General features: G+C 46.0%; 1 protein-coding gene across 1 annotated transcript in view; it reads left to right on the top strand.

The window, feature by feature from the left end:
• The window catches only part of TNFSF13B (TNF superfamily member 13b), a 33,373-nt gene extending 21,939 nt beyond the window's left edge, over window positions 1-11,434 (top strand). Inside the window, exons 4-6 of the mRNA XM_026493589.4 lie at window positions 6,518-6,630; window positions 6,716-6,866; window positions 9,768-11,434. Of these exons, the coding sequence (XP_026349374.1) occupies window positions 6,518-6,630; window positions 6,716-6,866; window positions 9,768-9,880 (377 nt within the window). The 3' untranslated portion in view covers window positions 9,881-11,434. The remainder of the gene's footprint in view (window positions 1-6,517; window positions 6,631-6,715; window positions 6,867-9,767) is intronic.
• Window positions 11,435-20,857: the final 9,423 nt, after the last annotated feature.

Below are 20,857 nucleotides of genomic sequence, written 5' to 3'. Positions count from 1 at the left end.
AAAGGGAGAGAGAAGAAAGAAAGAAAGAAAGAAAGAAAGAAAGAAAGAAAGAAAGAAAGAAAGAAAGAAAGAAAGAAAGAAAGAGAAGATGGGCAGGATGGGATTGGTGCCTGGGAAGGCCAGGAACCAAGGAAAGCAGGCAGACTGTAGGAGCCAGAAAAGGCAAGGGATGGGCTTTGCAGCTTCCAGAAAGAACATAGACTTGCCAACATCTCGATTTTTGCCCATTTTCTGATGTTTAGAACCGTGAGATGGTAAATGTGTGTTGTTTTAGCCACTGAGTTTATGGTAATTTGTTACAGCACCAACACAAAACTAACGAAGCTATATGGAACCGAGTTTCCTGCCCGGGGTGCGCCCTCCCCATCTGTGGCTGCTCTGCTTGACTTTTTCTTGTTGCTGGTCTTGTCTGCCAGGGTCCCAATGACCTGTATGCTGGTAATTCTTGACCTGTCTTATAGGTCTTATGCATTCTGTAGTTCTCTATATATTTTTCAAATACTAAACTCTTCATTTCCATCTTACTTTGTTTTGTGCAATACCTGTTTCTGGTTCTGAAACTTTTATTTTCATTTCAATGATTTTTTTCCTCTGCATCTTCCACGTTGTTTTAGCCAACGTGGAAATTTCTTGGACTGTGAGTTTGTCGGAGATTTCGGTGTGCATACAAGGGCTTCTTCTCCATTAGGGAGTTGATTTTTGCTGGCTCTTTGTAAGTTGGCCACTGCCAGGACCTGTCACTGTTTTCCTGGCTTCCCCCCTCCCCTTCCACACCCAGCCCCAGTGCGATCCCAGTGACTTTTGGCAGCCCGTACGGCTGCTCTGGAGAACATGCATCTGTCTGCTTCTTTACATGACTGAACAGGAGGTAAAAACGGACAGACATTATTTCCACAGTCGTGTTGATAGCGGAAGTCTCTTGTTTACTTCTGCCTTGCCATCTAATTATTTCGTACAGGCAATGATGAAATTTACTGTTACTCTCCCAATAGAATTTGACACTTGATGACTCCCTTCTTGAAACACATGCTGCCCTTGGTTTGTTTCTCTAACCATTTTCTTACCCTTTTGGCCTCTCCTGTTTGAATTTCTTTGCAAATTACTCTATAATGTATCTCCCCAATATAGATGTTCTTCAGTCCTCTGATACAGTCTTATTCTCTTCTCATTCTTCTTATTCCTTTGGCGTTCTTCAGTGCCCCTCTGCTGTCACTTAGCATGTATGTGCTGGTGGTTTAAATGTCGATCTGTAGCCCAAACCACTTACCTCCAAGCCTATATACACCTCTGGCTATTTAACATCTCTGTCTTTACAACTTGGTGGCATCTCGGCCTGGACTGTGGAAACTTGTCCCCACGTTTCCTCCTCCAGCGTTCCTATTTCAGTGAGTGTGATGACTGTGTCCTCGGTTGCTTCAGGCAGAATTTTGGGTATCATTCTTGACTGTTCCTCTGACTCAGTACATTAATCTCAAAACTCTATCAGTCATCCCCCATGAACATAACCTGAATTAATCTATCTCCCTTCATTCCCATCTCACCATCCTGGTACAGACCACCATCACCTCTCCTCTTGGCTGGTGTCCTTGGCCCCCGTTTTGTACCTTTTGTTGTCTGGTAGCCACAGAGTGATATTTTTAAAACAGAATCATCATTTCTCTCCACTGCTCACAGCCCAACAGGGGCCTCCAATGGCCCTTCATATAGCTCAGCCCCCATGGTCCTGCCTGGCTGCTTGTGTCCCCCCCGAGTCCCCTGCTCTGCCCCAACTACAGAATCAAACCTGTCATAACTGTGGATTTCCATGCCAAACAGCACTTGTTTTATATAAAAAATTACCACTTCTTGAATTGGTCATCATAATCTGCCTTCTAAAAAAGTATTATCAATATCTTATCCCCTAAAACTGTTTCCAGCAGCCGTATGATAAGATTAAAAAATCAAGAGAAGTAACCAAATACGATAGCTGTGATTGACAGCTGCTCTCTGTAGCATTTTTTTCAGTTACTGAGGGAGGTAACACCGGCAGTATGAATGTTTGCAAGGAAATCTATTCATAAAGCAGAAAAAAAAAACAAGTATTAGTGAAATATATCTGATTTTTCTTTTTTTTGTTTGTTTGTTCAGGATTTAATTGGGCATTTTTTCCATTTTTAAAAAATTTATATTCAGTTAACTGACATATAGTACATCATTAGTTTTTGATGTAGTAATCAGTGATTCATTAGTTGCGTATAACACCCAGTGCTCATCATACCTGGTTTTTCGATTAAATTTTGTCAACCAAACTTTGTTTTCATAAAAGTCAGAACAGGAAAGAGCTACTCTTTTTTTTTTTTATTAATAGGTACTTTTTTAATAATAATTTTTTATTATGTTATGTTAGTCACCATACAGTACATCCTTAGTTTTTTGATGTAAAGTTCCATGATTCATTGTTTGCGTATAACACCCAGTGCTCCATGCAATACGTGCCCTCCTTAATACCCATCATCGGCCTATCCCAATCCCCCACCCGCCTCCCCTCTGAAGCCCTCAGTTTGTTTCCCAGAGTCCATAGTCTCTCATGCTTCATTCCCCCTTCTGTTTACCCCCCCTTCATTCTTCCCTTTCTTCTCCTACCGATCTTCCTACTTCTTATGTTCCATAAATGAGTGAAACTATATGATAATTGTCTTTCTCTGTTTGACTTATTTCGCTTAGCATTATCTCCTCCAGTCCCATCCATGTTGCAGCAAATGTTGGATAATCGTTCTTTCTGATGGCTGAGCAACATTCCATTGTATATATGGACCACATCTCCTTAATCCAGTCATCTGTTGAAGGGCATCTCGGTTCCTTCCACGATTTAGCTATTGTGGACAATGCTGCTATGAACATTGGGGTGCATATGGCCCTTCTCTTCACTATCTCTGTATCTTTGGGGTAAATACCCAGTAGTGCAATTGCTGGATCATAGGGTAGCTCTATTTTTAACTTTTTGAGGGACCTCCACACTGTTTTCCAAAGTGGCTGTACCAACTTGCATTCCCACCAGCAGTGTAAGAGGGATCCCCTTTCTCCACATCCTCTCCAACATTTGTTGTTTCTTGCCAGGATTAATATGTGAAAGTAATTTACGTGTATACTTGAAAGTGTCTGCTTTTAAAAAGAGTAGCTCTTGCCTTGAGCAGACACTTTCAAGTATACACGTAAATTATTTTCACATATTAATCCTGGCATTCTGTTCATTTAATTCACATATCATTGTACACATTAAGTTTTCAAAAACATTGAAATACATCAAGTATTTACAGCTCAGTGGGGCTGGAAAGTTCAGGCTTTATACTCCACAGCACATCTGTATTTAGCTGTGTGCTAACAAAGATAAGCAGTAATATGCTTAGAATTTACTTACAAATTCTCAAATATTTATTGGTGGTGATGCTTTCTAGTTTAGAAAAGCATCCTCCAGAAAGGCACTTCATGCATATTTTCTTGTCAGCACTTATCCACAGTCTAATTAGCATGCTAAAATCTAACTAAGTTTTAAGATGTAGAAACATGTTATAGTATTTATGCTTAAGTTTATAATTACTTTAGCTTTTAATGTACTGTTTCGTCTGTTTTCTTAAAGGATTTCAGAGTCACTCAGCACATACTCACGGAGTGCAACTGCTGTGCAGGGCTGTGTTCTTGGCATGTGGCCTCATGCAGTATAATTCGTGGGTGCACACGTGTGTGTGTGTGTGTGTGCGCACATGTGCAACGTGTGTGCATGTGTGTGCGGGGGGGGGCAGAGACACAGACAGTACATAAAAACCAGTAACCATGGACTGTCTCTAGTAAGACTCTTTCCAGGAAGATAGGATGAAATGCCAAAAGCAAATGTCAAGAGAACAGAATACATACCTGATAACTGCTTGTTTTTCTTTCTGTTCTGACAATGCAGCAGTGAAATTTGGTAAAAACCAGTTCACTAATTTTATAGATATATGGATGGTGTAAAGAAATAGGAAATCAACTAAAGGTATTTAAAAAAATGTTTAGTCAATTAATCTCTCCAGCGAGAACGGAAGCACGCAGTTTCGGGAACATGCGTTTCGTTCACCTCGCGACGACATGTTACCCCTGTGGTTGCGGTCCAGCTCACACCGTTCCAGCAATCAGCTCATGAAATGCCTTTAAAAATAAGTAATATGAGGGGTGCCTGGGTGGCTCAGTTGGCTGAACGTCTGCCTTTGGCTCAGGTCATGATCCTGGGGTCCTGGGATCGAGCCCCGCGTCGGGCTCCCCGCTTAGTGGAGAGTCTGCTTCTCCCTCTCCCTCCGCCCCTCCCTCTGCTTGTGCTCTCACTCTCTCAAACAAATAACAAAATCTTAAAATAAATAAATACATAATACGATGCTTTTGAAACACAATGGGATGCTCGTGGGCAACAGGGTGTACACCACCGTTTTGAACTGGTTTATGTTGAAAGTGGAGTAGTTAATTCCGTGACTATTTGCTGCCCGTCCCCTGTCAGCCAGACATCATTTCAGGCCCCGGGAAATAGCCAGGAACCAGACTTCAGTATGCCTGAGCCCGGACAGGTCCGGATCTCAGACGTGTGCGGTTTTGAGGGGAGAAAAGGCCCTCTTCGGTCAGAGCGTCAGGCAGGTGTCTCCATGGCTGCGGGAGCGGTCCCCTTTCGTCATCAGTTGTATTTTACAGTGGTAACAACGCGGAATTCATTCTTCCTCCCATCTGGGGCATCCTGCATTTGAAAGTGCCTTGGGCACATGATCTCATTTAAACGAATGTAAAACGACCGTGTTGTAATCTTCCCACTGCAGTGCTGCTCTGTCGAAACAGGGGATGATGCGTTTGCCTCTGTGACTTGTCACCAAGGAGATGTTTTCTCCAGGGACTGTCCCCTTTCAGTGTGGCACTGGAGGGCTTTCATCCAAGTCCAGTTTCCTCACAGACCTTCTTGGGAACAGTAGAGCCAGGCGATCAGGCCTGCTGAATACTGGGCGGCCCTCGCTCCCCATGGGAGACAGAGGCACGTCCTGGGAGCCCACAAGAGGAGGGACGAGAGCACCGGGGTCCACAGGCACCTGTGGCTCCTTTCGTGGTCTCCCTCACAGCCGCCTGCCCTCCACCGGTGGGCCTGCCGACTTGGACGGCTGCTGTAGGGCATGGAACTCAGACTCACAGTGTCCTTTCCTTTGTGTGATCACCTTGGGTTCTTTAGTTCTCCGCAGTGTCCAGAAAATATGGGGTTCTTGTTTTATACTCTTCCCTCAAGAATCCTATTTGGAAGAAGTTCAGATATGATGGGTTTGCCTTGGGGGAGCCGCTGAAGCAGGCAGGTTCACTCAGCAGGTGTGCTTACGAATGTGGAAGCCTCCCCAGCCCCCACCGCCTACAGCAGCTGCTTGCAAAAATCCGCAGGGAAATGGTTCTTTCAACTCAATCTAGGACAAGTTGTTCTTCTCTGAGCTTCTAGCATATTGTCCTGTGGACAATTGTCCTGTTTTATTATTTCCCTTTTTGTAATGACCAAGGTGAAGCTTGGGGAACACGTGTGGTCCAGCATTACCAATTACAAAGGAACATTTTTTAGACTATTTTAGACCACAGTTTCATTTCACTATTCTCTCCTTACAGTACCACTTCCCCAATCTTCTTTTCAATTGTTTTCTGCCATTTTATTTATACCCCCCACATTCTTAACCTAGCCTCAGGGTTCACCGTTTACTGCAGTATTTTTACACAATGGTGAGAAACCCAGTGAATTTAACGCTGTGAGTTCACGGGAGAGAAGTATTTGTACCTTCCTCACGTGCCTCAGGGCATGGTGTTCCGGCGTGGAGGCTGGTGCCCCTCCTGCCTACCCATTTCTGTACCCCTGGCTGTTCTGTGCCCCCTTCCTCGGGCTCTTGTGCTCGGTGGCTCCCCCGTCACTCCCCAGTGAAATGGGGTCACGGAGAATTTGTGTGCTGACCAGTAACCACTTCAGCTTGCATATCACGGACGAGTATCACCGAGTTCTTGACCGTGTCCTAGTAGAGGTCATGTCTTGGTCATTTCCCCCGCTGCTGCTAAGTGCTGTGCTCATGCCCTGCTGGGGAGGGGGCTTCTTCCCCTTCTCCCCCTGCCCCATGCCCCTCGCTAAACGCTCCCCATCTTAACTCCCTCCTCTCTGGGAACCAAAGGAAAACCAGAAACTCTGTCCGTGTGTCATTCAGAGACATCCGGTCCATCTGATCCCATCCAGACCAGGCTCTCCGGTGAACACCGCGGAAACACGCAAGACTAGGAGACAATGCAGACATTTCTTCGGACGTGCTCGCCCTGGGTTCTCAGACCGGAGGGGTGCCGGGGTGGGGGGTCGTGTGCAAACCACGGCTGAACCGCCAGTGGAGCGTCCTCATTGCTCTCCTTTGCCTCTTTGTTGAAAGACGAATTTCTCCTCTAAGTTTCAGACTCGGGTGTAGCTGCTGAGCGGAGGGGAAACACTGCTCTTCTCACGAGCTGTCTGTCTTCGTCACAGGAGCTTACACGTTCGTTCCGTGGCTGCTGAGCTTTAAAAGGGGAAGAGCGCTGGAGGAGAAGGAGAATAAGATACTGGTGAAAGAAACCGGTTACTTCTTTATATACGGTCAGGTAGGTGCCCTGCCCACCTGCGGCTCCTGCCCCGTGTCTCCCTGCTGTGCTCCCTTCTGACCAGTGTCTTTGGTTTGTTCCTCAGGTTTTATACACCGATAACACCTTTGCCATGGGACACCTAATACAGAGGAAAAAAGTCCACGTCTTTGGGGACGAACTGAGTCTGGTGACTTTGTTCCGATGTATTCAAAATATGCCTGAAACACTACCCAATAATTCCTGTTATTCAGCTGGTAAATAACAGTTCTGTGTAAATAGACAGAAAGACGTTCCTCGATACACCGTGTGGTTTTTATTCTCTGGAAGGATAAGCTAGTTCGTTTGAATCGAGACGGATAAAAGCAGTACTGATAGTTGTATCGTTCTTCTGTACCTGGAGAAGGGGCGGTAATGTGCTAGCCGTCAGCACCCAGAGCAGTTCTCAACCGCGTTTTCTTCAGTAGGTAATACTGGGTAAGAGCGCAGGGACGATTACCACGTGCCGGGCACCCTTGTCTGCCCCTGACCTGGGCTCCTTCTTACGACACCCCGTTTCAGGGCGGCGTCTGAGACCCAGAGAGGTAGCGCACGTTGTCCCAGGCGGCACAGCTTCCAAGTTCCAGAACTTGGAGTAAACCAGCCGGTCTGACCGCAGAGCGTGAGCCCCCACAGCTTCTTTTGTTTGTGTTTTTGTTGTATGTGCTGCCGAAAAAAGGCTCTTGACCGGATCGAGGGTCCGGTCGGGTTGGCCGGTGAAGAAGCGGCGAGAAGAGAAAATAGAAAGGGAGGGCTTGGTTCGCTTCAGGTCTCTGGGTTATAATTGCCAACGTGGTCTTCATTTTATTTTGGGGGTAAATTCATCAAAGCTGGTATTAGAGGGAAAAAGAAAACCCATATTTGCCTCTAACACATGTATTCCTCCCTGGAGATTCTGACAAATCCATTGAGAACCCTGAGGAATGTCTTCAGTTCCAGACAGTTCCCTGAAACACAGGCCTGCAGCCTGGCCGCCTCCTCTGACGCCCTAAGTTTCGAGGGCATTTGCTGCCAAGTGCACAATCACTCAATCGGGAAGGAAGGAAAATCGTTGGTAAAAGCGGAGACGGTTGTCACTGTGGACTCGCAGCCACAACAGCTTTAAGGGGATAAGGAGGAAGTGTGTTGAATTGAAACTCCCTAATTTTCATAAAGAGATGTTCCCCCGCGCCCCGTGGTGACCGGTGTCCTGGCGTTGCAGAAAACCCGCAGAGCGGCCTGTCTGCACTAAGTACCTCGAGCGTCCCCAGGAGCTCTCTGGGGCTGTGTCTGGTCTTCGCCCCTCCGAGCTCACGCTCTCAGCCACACTTCCCAGGGGCCTCGCCTTTCGGGAGTAGTTCACTAGACCTTAAGTCTGGGTCTCAGTGCCGTAGCTTCGTGTGATGCATGAGAAACGTTCTCCAGGACATTCCAGGGGTGCGATTCTAATCTGTTCTAGCGCCAGTCTCCTTAAAACCGTTAACAGCTACGTGTTAGGACGTCAGGGCGTGTAGCCCAGGCCCAGCGGCGGGGGGATCGTGCAGACGGTCCGCGTGAGGAGCCCAGCGTGACGCCGAGCAGCGCTCTTCCGCAAAGCTGGCTCCCACTACTTCACTAGCAAGTCGAGTGTGTTGTTGTAGACGTTAGAGCTGGGTGCTGTAATCTGGAAGGGCTGAAATACCCAGTAACTCAGTGTTAGAGTTTTAGACAGAACCTACTTGAGAATCGTCCGTTCACACGGACTTTATTTCGAGAGTTAGTCTTACTTAATGCTCCATGATCGATAGCCTTTGTCAAAATACCGGATGGTCCTCGGTCTCTATGGTAACAACTGATTTATTCAACAAATAAATGCCAGTCTTTTTTTTTTTTTTTTTTTACCGTTTAATGTAGTCCTCAAATGCTTTGCTAATCCTAAAAAGTGTGCACGTTACCCTTCACGATACCTGAAACTATGTTCTTTTGTTTGTCGTCTGTCTTAGTCCATTACAAAAAAACAAGATCCTTGGAGACAGAATCTTTTGTCATTCCGATCACAGCCCTGTGCGTGTCTAGAAAGGTGTCTGGTACATCGTAAGTTTCGATAAACAAACACTGACTGGCTGTTGCCTGAGGAGATCTGGGTGTTTTGGGCTTGGTGATGGGTGTTAGCATACGGGACATGCTTTGTGTAAATACGTTGTCACGGCATCTTCATGAAAATGCAACTACTTTTTAAATTGTTGGTTCAAAGTGTTAACAACTTCAACATTTTGTTTGTTAGTTTCTTTGTTTCTTCTCCCCTGATTGTCCTTTCTTTTTCTTCATGTTTGTCTTTTAAAATGGGGTCCCTGCTGATATACCGAGTGCAGTTCCCGAATTGCAGTCTGTGTTCCTGAATCACAGAACACATCATAGTAAATCAGGCACATACAGATTTATTGGTCAGTTTTGAGAAGCTAAGTATTTTATTGCTTTCGATTACAAGGACAAATATGGTCATTTAAGGAAACGTGGAAATACAGAAGGCTATAAAAATAATCCAAACGACTCCTACCCCATGGTCTGGACTCCGGAGAAAACGATGTTAACAGAGGGGCTCTGCTAATTCAGTGGTGTTTTATGTTTTATTCTTAGTAATCTACGTATTTTATATGCACATGTAAGTGTGTATTTATGCAGTGTCTATTCTGCATAGTGTGTGTACTTTCTGTATTTCTGTTTTGTATTTTTACTTAACAGCATTATTTTTCTGTATTTCTTTTTGTATTTGCATTTAACACTTCTTTGAACACAATTATAAACAGTTTTGTCAATAAAATGAAGCAAAACCACTTTCAACCATACACTAGCCCAACAAGGGGTGTGCTATAATTAACTTCTTTTCTTCTAATAAGAAAGACATTGTTTTCTGTTCAGAGTCTCCCTTGTATAGATAGCAGGCGATAAATACATTTGTATCTGTTTTAAGTCTTTCTGCTCGTTTGCTTTAGCTTTTTTTGTTTTTAGGCTGGTAGAGCAGTGCCTGGTTTAGAAGTCCGCAGGTGTCACTCGAAGTGTGAATGCCTATGTTAACATTTTCCAAAGTAACATCGTTTTATTTAATGCCCCCCCCCGGGTTGTACAACCACTGAAAGTCCCTGTAAATCATTGTTTTCCAGGCATCGCGAAGCTGGAAGAAGGCGATGAGCTCCAGCTTGCAATCCCGCGTGAGGACGCTAAAATATCACGAGATGGGGACGGCACGTTTTTTGGTGCGTTGAAGCTTCTGTGACCTCCTTACACCTTGTCTGTGGCTGTATTCCTTCCTCCCTCTGTACCTCTAAGGAGAAGACACTTAACTGGAAATACCCAAAGGAAGAAAACCAGTAGTTACCGGAGCCTTTTCTGTGTGCTACTAGGCTTTGATTTGCTGAAACTAGACCAAAACAGGAAATTTAACAGACAACCACAGCCAAAGGGTGTCATGTGAATTACAAGAACTAGGGCCCGTTTAGGGAAAGATAGACGCCGGCTTCACACTGTAATGCCGTGTTGAACGACTTACTCATGGCTTCCTGACCTGGCAGGAGCGGGGGTTGCCAGGGGGCAATCCTCATTTCTTCCAAAACGGCATTCCATCATCAACCGCAGAACTCGTGCCCGTGTCTGTGGGACATTAGGACGTTCTTGGGAAATCTCAGGATCCAACCCTTCTCTTTATGTTATATACGTCGCTCTCCTTTTGCAGCTAACATTGTGGAAAGTTAAAAAAAAGGGGGGGGGGATCTTGTATTTGACACATGAGAATGTAATTAAAAGCTTAAATTGAAATATATTAAGCAATTGGACTTAAAGTACAGGTACCATTTAAATTCTTCTGGTTTACTTCAAGCTTGCAATTTTTATCTATAATATTACATATCCCCTGATGGACCAACAGATATTTTTCACAGGAGAGAAGTCATTCTCTCCTGTGTCTACACCTAACATGTATTTTTTTTCTAGCTAATTTCAGTCACTTTAGAAACTTCACTGTGGGGTAATTCTGATTCTTACACATGTGAGCATGAAGTGAAAAAAGAGCTCTAATTGTTCTTATGTAAAAATAAAATCTCCAATAGAAGTTAGTGAATACATTTATAATAATGGAATCTATTTGCCCTTTATTTCCTATTCTTCTGTTTTAAGCTGCTGCTATTATCCCAGGCTTTAGAACATACTCATGTTATTAGCTTTACCGAAGTTGAGGTTTCATTACAGTTCTTGGCGTCCTGGAGGGCATTGGGTGGCGTGTGCTTGTTACGCTGAGGATACGCCAGACACATCACCCTCCTTTCCATTAATAGAGAATCCTATTCACAAATGCTGTCATACCGCCTTTGTAACATCGATCTCCCTTGTTCTGCTTGTCTTTTTTGTAAATGTCATCGGTTTAAGGAGTTTACTTCATTAAACAGTTTCCTTCTCTCGTTTAAACAGTAGGTAGAAAAAATAGACCCTGGTCTACACTCATTTTCTCCAGTCTACACTGAAACGTGTTTAAGAATATGCTTTTCAAAACAAAACAAAAAATGATTTGTATTTTGTGTCGAAGATTAAACTTTGTTTAAAACTCTGATTACCATAGTTTGGGCTTTTTGGTTAAAATCAAATATAGTTTGCAACTTACCGTGTTTTACGAAATTATAATTAAAAAGTTTTGGCGGAGCGGGTGTCCTGATCTAGGAGGCGAGTCGTGGTCCTAGCGTTGCTGCTACCTTGAATCGCCAAATAAAGAACTTCAGTGCCCTCTGCCTGGCTTTTTGATTGAGTTTGGTTGACACCACTCATCTTTTGGTTTCTCTACATGTAACGAAATGCCATTTTAAAAATTCAGTGCAGGACGCAACTAATGAATCATCGAACTTTGCATCAAGAACCAGGGATGTACTGTATGGTGAATAACATAATATAATAAAAAAATATTATTATAATAAAAAAAATATGAAAAAAAATTCAGTGCAGGGACTCCTGGGTAGCACGGCCGGTTGGGCCCCCAACTCCTGGTTTCGGCTCAGGTTATGATCTCGGGGTCACGAGATTGAGCCCCGCGTCAGGCTCTGTGCTCAGCGGGGAGTCTGCTGGAGATTCTCCCTCACTCCCTCCCCCACACACATGCTCTCTCTCCCTCTCTCTAAAATAAATAAATCTTTAAAAATAAATAAATAAAAATTCAGTGCAAACTCATAAAACATGGTTAAGTAATATGTGTTAGGGTATGAAACAAAGCATTTGAGATTGTGAATATCTTCCATATTTCAAAAAGAATGTGTTCACGTCGATATTACACAGATATATATAAAAGCAGTAATTCTTAGAGCCTATGGGTAAAGAAGATAGCGCTACAGATGGGCGGGCTTGCGCACCCAGCCACCGTGGTCTGTAGCTGGCTCCCCCATTCCTCTCCGATGGCTCAGCACAGTTTATCCCAGGTGCTGCTTTCCGCCACATGTTCTTTTTTTTTTTTTTTTTTTAAGATTTATTTATTTATTTATTCGACAGAGATAGAGACAGCCAGCGAGAGAGGGAACACAAGCAGGGGAGTGGGAGAGGAAGAAGCAGGCTCATAGAAGAGCCTGATGTGAGGCTCGATCCCACAATGCCGGGATCACGCTCTGAGCCGAAGGCAGACGCTTAACCGCTGTGCCACCCAGGCGCCCCTCCACCACATGTTCTTAACTCTTACTTACCCACGTTAAAATGGGAATCCCGTCTTCCTCGAGTGTGAAATTGTGAGGGAAGTCCGAGGGGCTCACTGAGGGTTTATTTAGCAATGAGGAAATGGGAGGAGGAGGAGGAGAAGGAGGAAGCAGCATGGTGGTGTGTGCGGGTTTCCAGCACCAGTGGTCCAGCGTCCCTTTCCCTAGCTTTCCCCCAATTTACTTTAGGAAAAATGATGTTTTAGTGGGATTTCCTATAAGAACATTTCTAAGGCTAAGTGTAGGGGCCCCGACCCGAGGTGCTTGTCTTACAGGGGAGCTCAGGAAGGAGGTCATAACTAAGTCCTGGAGGGTGTTGTGGGATGGATGGACGAGCCAGCCAGCCCCCACGAAGTGACGGGCAGCCCCCCCCCCCCCCAGGCCCCTGGAGAGCTCGGCGCTCCTTCTCAGCCCCCGTGCGGAGAGGAGTCTTCCCAGCCTGGCTGGTGATGGGCAGCAGTGTTCTGTGAGAGGAACTTCAGCAATCCTGTTGTAACTTGAATTATGAATCAGGCTTGCCTGTGCTGGGAGTGAGCTGGTAACCGAAAAATCTAGACTCATTACTTGAAAACGGGACGTTTAAACTTTCTGTGAATATTCTCTGAAAATATCTGGGGAAACCTATGTACACATTTCTGTTGGACTGATACCCAGAAGTCGAATTGTTGTGACATAGGATGGGCCTCAGTTCAGCTTTAGTAAATACTTCCAGAAAGATCTCTGAATGATAAACAGTTAACAGAAAGTCACCAGGCTATTGGAGGCAACAGTCCACCGGGCTAGTTTCTGTCCACACAGGCAACCGCTCGGCTGCAGACCCCACGGGACTCTGTCCACCTGTCATCTGTCTGGCTCCGCACAAGGATGCTGGCGATGATCAAATACACTTTCTGCTGATTATCTGTGGGCACATTCGCTTTCATAAATTAGTTCTGTAACTTTGTATACAGGGGATTAACTTTTACAAACTAATCATGGTTAAAAGGGAGTGGCCCAAGATCCCTGGTCTTGCTGATATCAAGGCAGCTTCTCCTTTGGGGTTCGTCATCTTCTGTGGGGGATGCACAGGAGTGAGGGGCCGGTGCGGGGTCAGTGATGCACAAGCCGGAACCGCCCCTGCTCAGCTGTGGCCAGATCAACTTTCAGGCTTGGTTTGAGGTCTTCACCTTCATCACCGACCTCATTCAAGTCAACTAAGTCTTGTGTTATTCCAAAAATAATGCGATGAAATTATGTTTAAGGTCACATAAAAATAAAGACAATCAAAATTATATGCGTATATTAATAATGCAACACGAGTATGGACTTCTTGCTTACATAGATTTACTTACAATCTTATGCTGGTACGGACCTTACCAATACTTAGAACGATGTATTTAGAAGATAGCATACCTTCTCTGCTCACAAATTTCATGTGTGTGGAAAGAAGTAGGGCGATGGTGCTTTTTTGTTTGTTTGTTTAATCTTTTTTTTATATCCTGCTGCAGTCACACACTGTATTTAAAACTAATCACAAAGGTGGGAACTAATGGGCTTTCAGGAAGGAGGGGGAGCTGCGTCTGAGGCAGAAATGGTTGATACGATGTTTCGATGTTGAACCCTCCATTGAGACCACCCAATGGCTACTGTCATTTTAGAGGAATAAACACAGGAGAACTACAATACAACAGTGATACACCTGGTATGCAACAGAACAATTGCTGTGTCTCACTTTTTCCCTCTATATAAAACTAGCAATGATTTTTTTCACAAATGCGCACACACACACACTCTCTCTCTCTCTCTCTCTCTCTCTCTAGAAAGCAACCCTTGAAGATGGAGCTGGTGTCTTGGGCACTCGGGAGGCTCCTAATCTTGGTTTAATCCTCTCCTGCCCTGTCTTGAGCTTTGTAATAATTTTTGAGCAAGGGGTCCTGCATTTTCGTTTTGCACTGGGCCCTGCAAATTAGAGAGTGGTCCTGCTTGAAGCTCTTGGAAAAGGAGTACAGGATGCTAAGTAAGGGCATGTCTCTAGGGCTGTGCCTCTGGAGTTCAAGGTCCTGTTGGGCTGTTCGGAACACTGGTTGTATCATTTGGAATTTGGGGATAGCAATACTGCTGAATTCCTGGAGCTGCTGGGAGAAATAAATGAACATGTGAAAACACATAGAATAGTGCCTGGCACATTATACGTGCTGTTGTTGCCTGAAAGAAAAACACGTACACACAGAGAAGAGGGCTTGCAGTTGGAATTCAAAAGAAGTAAAGAGACCTGCGCTGTTTGGTTTTATTTTAGCAAAAGATCCGAAAGCTGAATTGGCAGGAAATTGAAGAAATCTGGTTTTGTTGTTTGGTTTTAAGATATCTTGAATAGACCAAAAATAAAAAGAGAAGAAAAAAAGAAACGGGGAAAGAGAAAGCAGCCCCCCCATAGGGTTGGGAGCACCACTCCAGACCTTCTTCAGGTCCCGGGAGGACACCTGCCTCTACCCCACAGTGCCGATGGGACAGAAACCAGGTCTGACTACCTCCTGCCCTGGAGGCTAAGCATTTCCGGGACTTAGGGGACAGGTGGGGCAAGAGTGTCAGTGTGGGAGCTGAGACTGCTCTAAATTTAACCCGACAGGAGTGGAAAAACCAGGATCCAAGGGATCAGGTGGAAGTGGCAAGAAAACAGAAATGGGGGATGGGTGGGGGTGGTTGATGAGAAGGAAAAAGTCCACAGGAAAGAGACTTCTGGGCTCTGGGGATGGGCATACAAGCCCAGATTGCAGGTGTGAGCAGGGCCAAGGGGACTCTGTCCGCACTGCACACGGCTCCCTCCACACGCTGAGGAACCGTGGATCCTCCTAAGGGGTCTCGTCAGGGAGGGAGGGTCCCGTTGGGGTCCGCGGTCACCCACGGGAGTCGGAGCCACAGTCAGTATGAACAGGAGTCACGTGGGAATGAAAACAACCACATTTTGATGTGCATTTCAGATGCACATCATACACGGCGATCTGACTCCCTTGGAAGTTAAGACAAACTGATTATTTTTTAAGTGTAGACCTCCGAGTTGATAGGGCTGCCAAATCAGAGTCCAAAAATCACAGCAAGGGGCGCCTGGGTGGCTCAGTCGTTAAGCATCTGCCTTCGGCCCAGGGCTGATCCCAGAGTCATGGGATCGAGCCCCGCATGGGGCTCCCTGCTCCGCTGGGAGCCTGCTTCTTCCTCTCCCACTCCCCCTGCTTGTGTTCCCTCTCTCCCTCTTAAATAAATAAAATCTTAAAAAAAAAATCACAGCATAAATGAACAAGATGTTAGCTAAACAGCATCGCCCGCTGAGGACTCTTCTCGGCCACCTTGAAAGGCTGTCCTCCAGCCTTGGAGCGAAGTTCCCTGGAGAAGGCAGACTGCTTCCGTGTGGCCGTCCTTGTGTCCATGTGTCCTGCGCTCAGGGGCACCTGCCTCACCACGTGTCCCAGGAGAGCGGGCGCGCGTGCGCACACTGACGCCTTGCCAGGAGCTCACCTGCAGCCGCTGGTGCGCGTGTGCGGAGCTGCAGGCGTTTTCGTTTCCCAAACGTCACACTAACTGGAGTCCTGGCTGCTGCCTGATGTCCAGGGGACTGGGTCCCACAGCTGCTCAAGAAAGTAGGGCCCCGCCTCCACATATGCGGTGAGAGAAAGCCCGCACCTCCCAACACGGCACCTGAGTGTGAAAAATACGGACATGCTCAAGAAGCCTAAAGAAAGTAGAAATTTCTATACAATAGGGAAAACTAGAAAGAAAGACAAACCCCCGAAATCCAAAAAAAAAAGGAGACTAAGAGGAAGAGGGAAGAAAGATAAAAAGGAGGAAACATTTTCAGTAGTAAAGAGCTAGAGGATAAAATCAGAATCAATGGATAGAATTTACAGAATTTTTTTCTTTTTAAAAGAATTATGAAGGTACGAATTACATACTATAAAATTTACTCATAAAGTGCAAAATTCAATGTTTTTTTTTTTAAAGTGAATTTCAAGAGCTGTGCAGAAAGTTACGGAATTTAATTAAAACATTAGGAATTTGAGATTATATTGCCAGGAAGGAAGGGGAGGGGCTCCGAGGAAGATTAAAACAACAACAACAACAACAACAGCCTTTTAAAGAAAATATGTGAAGCGCCCTTTTTATTTTAGGGAAGATTTAGGTTTACAAAAGTGTACAAAGGGAACACAGAAAGTTCTAGATATGCCTTACCCAGGTTCCCCTACTGTTCATGTCCTGCGTTTCTTACAGCCTCACAACCAAGAAAGGACACCCATACATTACTATTCACTGAACTCCACACTTGACTAGGATTTCACTACGTTTCCACCGCTGTCCTCTTTCTTTCCAGAATCCAAACCAGGGCACGTCCTTTGCCTTCAGTGCTCACGTCTCCTTCGTCTCCTCTGGTCTGAGTTTCTCAGACTTTCCCTGGATTCATGGCCCCCCAGTTTTGAGGAGTATTGGCCAGCTGTTTTGCTGGATGTCCCTCAGTCTGGGTTTGCCTGATCTTTTTCTCATGTTGGAACAGAGTGGATATGTCTCTGGAGGAAGAATCCCAAAGAAGCTGAGTACCCTTCACATCCTATCAAATCAGAGACATATGATCGCCTGGCCAGGTAGTGCTTACCAAGTTCCCAAGGGGCCCCTTTTAAATTCACATATTTCTTCTAGTCATGAAACTATTAACTATACATGCTACATTTATTTGGAAACAAACCCACAAAACGTTCCTTTAGGGCAATGAACCGTCCTGCCTTTGCCTTGCTGAGATGTTATACCCACATGTAACCACTAGAGGGAAGCACTAGAACAATGAACGGAAGGGTCTGCGTTATACTCCAGTGTGATTTAAGAGAGAAGTATTAAGAATGATAAAACCAGGAGCTGGAAGAACGCTAAAAGACAAGCCAGACCGTGTTAGTGTTTCCTCAAATCATATTCAACTTATAAGGAAAAGGTGCAGTATCACAATTTCTGCTGTGTTCCTGCGTGATGGACATGATTCCTGTTGTGTTATATGAAATGGTTTGCAAACCTGGGAACTTTGGCTACGGTATAGTCCCGGAAAGTCAGGGCAGAAGGAAGGAATAATGGCAGAAAGAGACGGGGGGGGGGGGGGGGGGAAGGCTGTGGGACAGGCTCTCTCTCCTAAGTTGGCCCAGGCTTTGTAGAAATCTCTTCCTATCTCTGACTTCTTACTAGGAGATGGTTAGTGATATAATCTGATGTCATCGCATAGCTGACTACTCCCGTTAAATTTTTTAACTACTTATATATTCACTGCACTAGACCAGTTTGCACACATTATCTAATTTTAATTAAAAAAATCAATAGTCTATTTTTAGAGTAGTTTCAGGTTTACAGAAAATTCAGCAGAAAGCACAGAGTTCCCATACACCCAATCACCACCACCCTAATTCCCCCTATTTGTAACTGACTGTATTAGTGGTGAATTTGCTACAATTAATGAACAGACACTCACTGATACACGATTATTAACTAAAGTGCACAGTTTGCATTAGGGTTCGCCCTTGGTGTTGCGCAATCCATGGGTTCCGGCAAATGCATGATGTCATGTGTCCACCACTACGGTATGATACTTTCTCTGCCCTGAAAGTCCCCTGTGCGCCACCTCTTCACCCCTCCACACCCTAAACCCCGGACAGACCACCGATCTGTTTCTTGTCTGCCCCCTTTTGCCTTCTCCAGAACGTCAGAGAGTGCGATCACACCATACGTCGCCTCTTGAGACCGGCTTCTTTTACTCACTGATGCGCATTTCAACTTCTCCAGGCCTCTTTGTAGTTGGATGGCTTGTTTCTTGTCACTGCTGAATCATAGTCCACTGTCTGAATGGTCCAGTTTATCCGCTTACCTGTTGAGGGACATCTGAGTTGCTTCCACATTTTGGCAATTGTGAATACAGCGGCTATAAACATTTGTGTGCAGATTATGTTTTCAGCTCATTTGGGCAAATAGCAAGGAGCACAATTTCTGGAACACATGGGTCAGAGCATGCTTCTCTCTGTAAGAAACCAGCAAACTGCCCTCCGAGTGCTGGCACTATTTTGCATTACCAGCGGCCGTGAAGGAGCGTTCCTGTTGCCGCACGTCCTCACCGGTATTTGGTGTCAGGTTTTAGCCATTTAGTGGGTGAGTTGAGTTAGCTCATTTGCAATTAATTTGCAGTTCCCTCATGACACGGGACGTGGAACATCTTTCACGTGGTGATCTGCCATCTGGTTATCTTCTTTGGCGAGGTGTCTGTTGAGATCTTTTGCCCACTGTCCAGTGGGTACGTTCCTTTTCTAATACTTGAGTTTTAAAAGCTCTGTGTATATTTTTGATACAAGTCCTTTATCAGATGCGTGTTTTGCTAAGGTTTTCTTCTAGGCTGTGATTTCTCTTCTTATTCTCTTATCTATTTTAGGTTTCTCAACAACTCTACGCTGAAGGGGCTATGGTCATTAACTGGGGAAATCGGGTCCCGGAGAAGTTACATATCTCCTCCAAGCTCTCAAACGCTACCATGCAGTGGGTCTGGAATGTGAACCCCGATGCGGCCGAGGCTGTTAAGCTGACCACTTCTTCGCTCCCGTATTCAGTGCTCATTATCTTTGCACGCAGGCCGTGCGTGCTTGACGGAGGTCAGTTATGCTGTGGAGACCCCGGTACTCGTCCATTTGCCATCCACATTCCGCTAGGCCCTGATGCTTGCTTAGAAATGCAGTGAGTTAGCAATCGTAGGTGCTTAAAAATAGACTTTTAAACACCGTAAAATCAAATCCGCCCTCAAGAGAGTTGTTTTCAGACCAACAGTGGGGATTTTTCAATGTCAGAGAACAGAATGGTTTCTGGAAAGATCGGATGAAATTCCACTAAAACTTAAACAAGAGGATTTCAGTGGTTTTCTTGGAGGAAATGAAAGTGAATCTGCAGGAGTGGAGGCGTGGGGTTAACCGGCTTTATTTTAGATCACTTTGGCCTGGAAATTTCCAGGCAGAGAGCTAGAAAATTCACTTAATCAAACACAGAAAAAAATGTGGATGAACAACATTGTGAACGTGTTACCAACTAGGCCAATGTTTCTAAAAAGAAAACAAATAGGGAGAGAGAGAGAGAGAGAGAGAGAAGAGGACCTGGAAGGTGAGGTGGGGGTGCAGGGGGATGGAGCTACCCTCAAATATTGGAAATGCTTTCTTGAAGAGACAGTCTCAGTGCCTCTGTCCCGCATTGCTCCAAAGTGCACAATGAGACTCCTTGTGAGGCAGATTTTTCTCTCAACACAAGGCAGTTTTTTTTCCTGGAAATACAGCTGCCCCTGCGTGGAATCAGCTACCTTCCCATCAGTCAGAGGGTCTGGGTTGATGAGCATTCCCCGCACTCCCCGTGGCGCAGGGCTCAGCATCTCATCTGTGGGCCTCCGGGCTGGGCCAGCGGCAGAGGGCAGTGGCCCAGGGGAGGCGGCCCGGCTGCCACAGTCGCCCATGGCTGAGCTGGTGCCTATGAGCGTGGAGTCCGGAGTCTCCTGGCAGCGGATAGAGTCACGGGTGGGAGCTGGAAAAAACAGAGAGAAGGCATGTTATTGCAAGCAGTTCTGATGACAAAGAGAATCTTTTTCCAGCAATGTGCTGAGGAGAGGGAACGAGGGAGGGAGCATCCCGCAAGTGCCAGGCCCAAGTCCTGGATCCGGAGAGGAGTCCGGTGTGGAGATGTAGAGGAGGGAAGGAGGTAAGGACCAGGCTGGAGAGGGTGGGATCCAGGAACACAGCAGAGAGAGGGCTTTGATTCGCTTTACCTCTGGGAATAATCTAAGGACGGAGCCCACAGGAGGCAGGAGGGAGAAGGAAAAGCAGCACTGCGCCCCTGAGAGAGAGAGAGAGAGAGAGAGAGAGAGAGAGGGCTTCCTCTGCTTGTCAGGTAAGAGATGAGTGTGCTGGGGCAGGGGCTCTAGTCCTCCTGGGACCCTCTTTCTGGAATCTATTCAGGTGGCTGGGTCACCCCCTGGGTACGAGCTGCCCACACTCCACCTGCTGGTGGCTATCTGGGGGGGGGAGGTAAGGCGGGGGGGGGGGGCATGGTCTCCTGTCTCTCTGCTCTCCACCCTCCTTCCTCCCCACCCTTCCTCCAGCAGCAGGGCCAGGGAGGATTTGGATTCCTTTGCCTCCCCTGTCAATCAAATCAGTGTGAAGATGCCCAGGGCCCGTGGTCCTCCTTGCTTTATAAAGGACCCAGTGGTCCTATTTTCCAGCAGTTAAATGAAAGCAATGGCAAGATCGCTTTCAGCAAATGTTTTCATGAGCAGTTTCATGAACTGTCCACAGTGAGCTGTAGAAACTGTGGGAGGCAGGTGGGTCTTTCCTCCTCCAGGCCCAGCCCCCGCCCCAGCCAACACCCCCACTGTTGGTCTGCAAGCCGCTCAACTGCCCCCGGCCAGACCGCCCCGGCTTTGAGTGGTGACAAAGCAGCCCCTGCAAATGGGATTCCTGCGAGTCCTGTTGACGTTCTTGACGTGCAAGTCTGTTCAAGGTCCAGCGAAC

This window comes from Ursus arctos, unplaced genomic scaffold, assembly GCF_023065955.2.
Source record: "Ursus arctos isolate Adak ecotype North America unplaced genomic scaffold, UrsArc2.0 scaffold_10, whole genome shotgun sequence".
Lineage (NCBI taxonomy): Eukaryota > Metazoa > Chordata > Mammalia > Carnivora > Ursidae > Ursus > Ursus arctos.
Note: the sequence above shows the minus strand (reverse complement) of the source record. Positions and strands in the feature narration are given on the sequence as shown.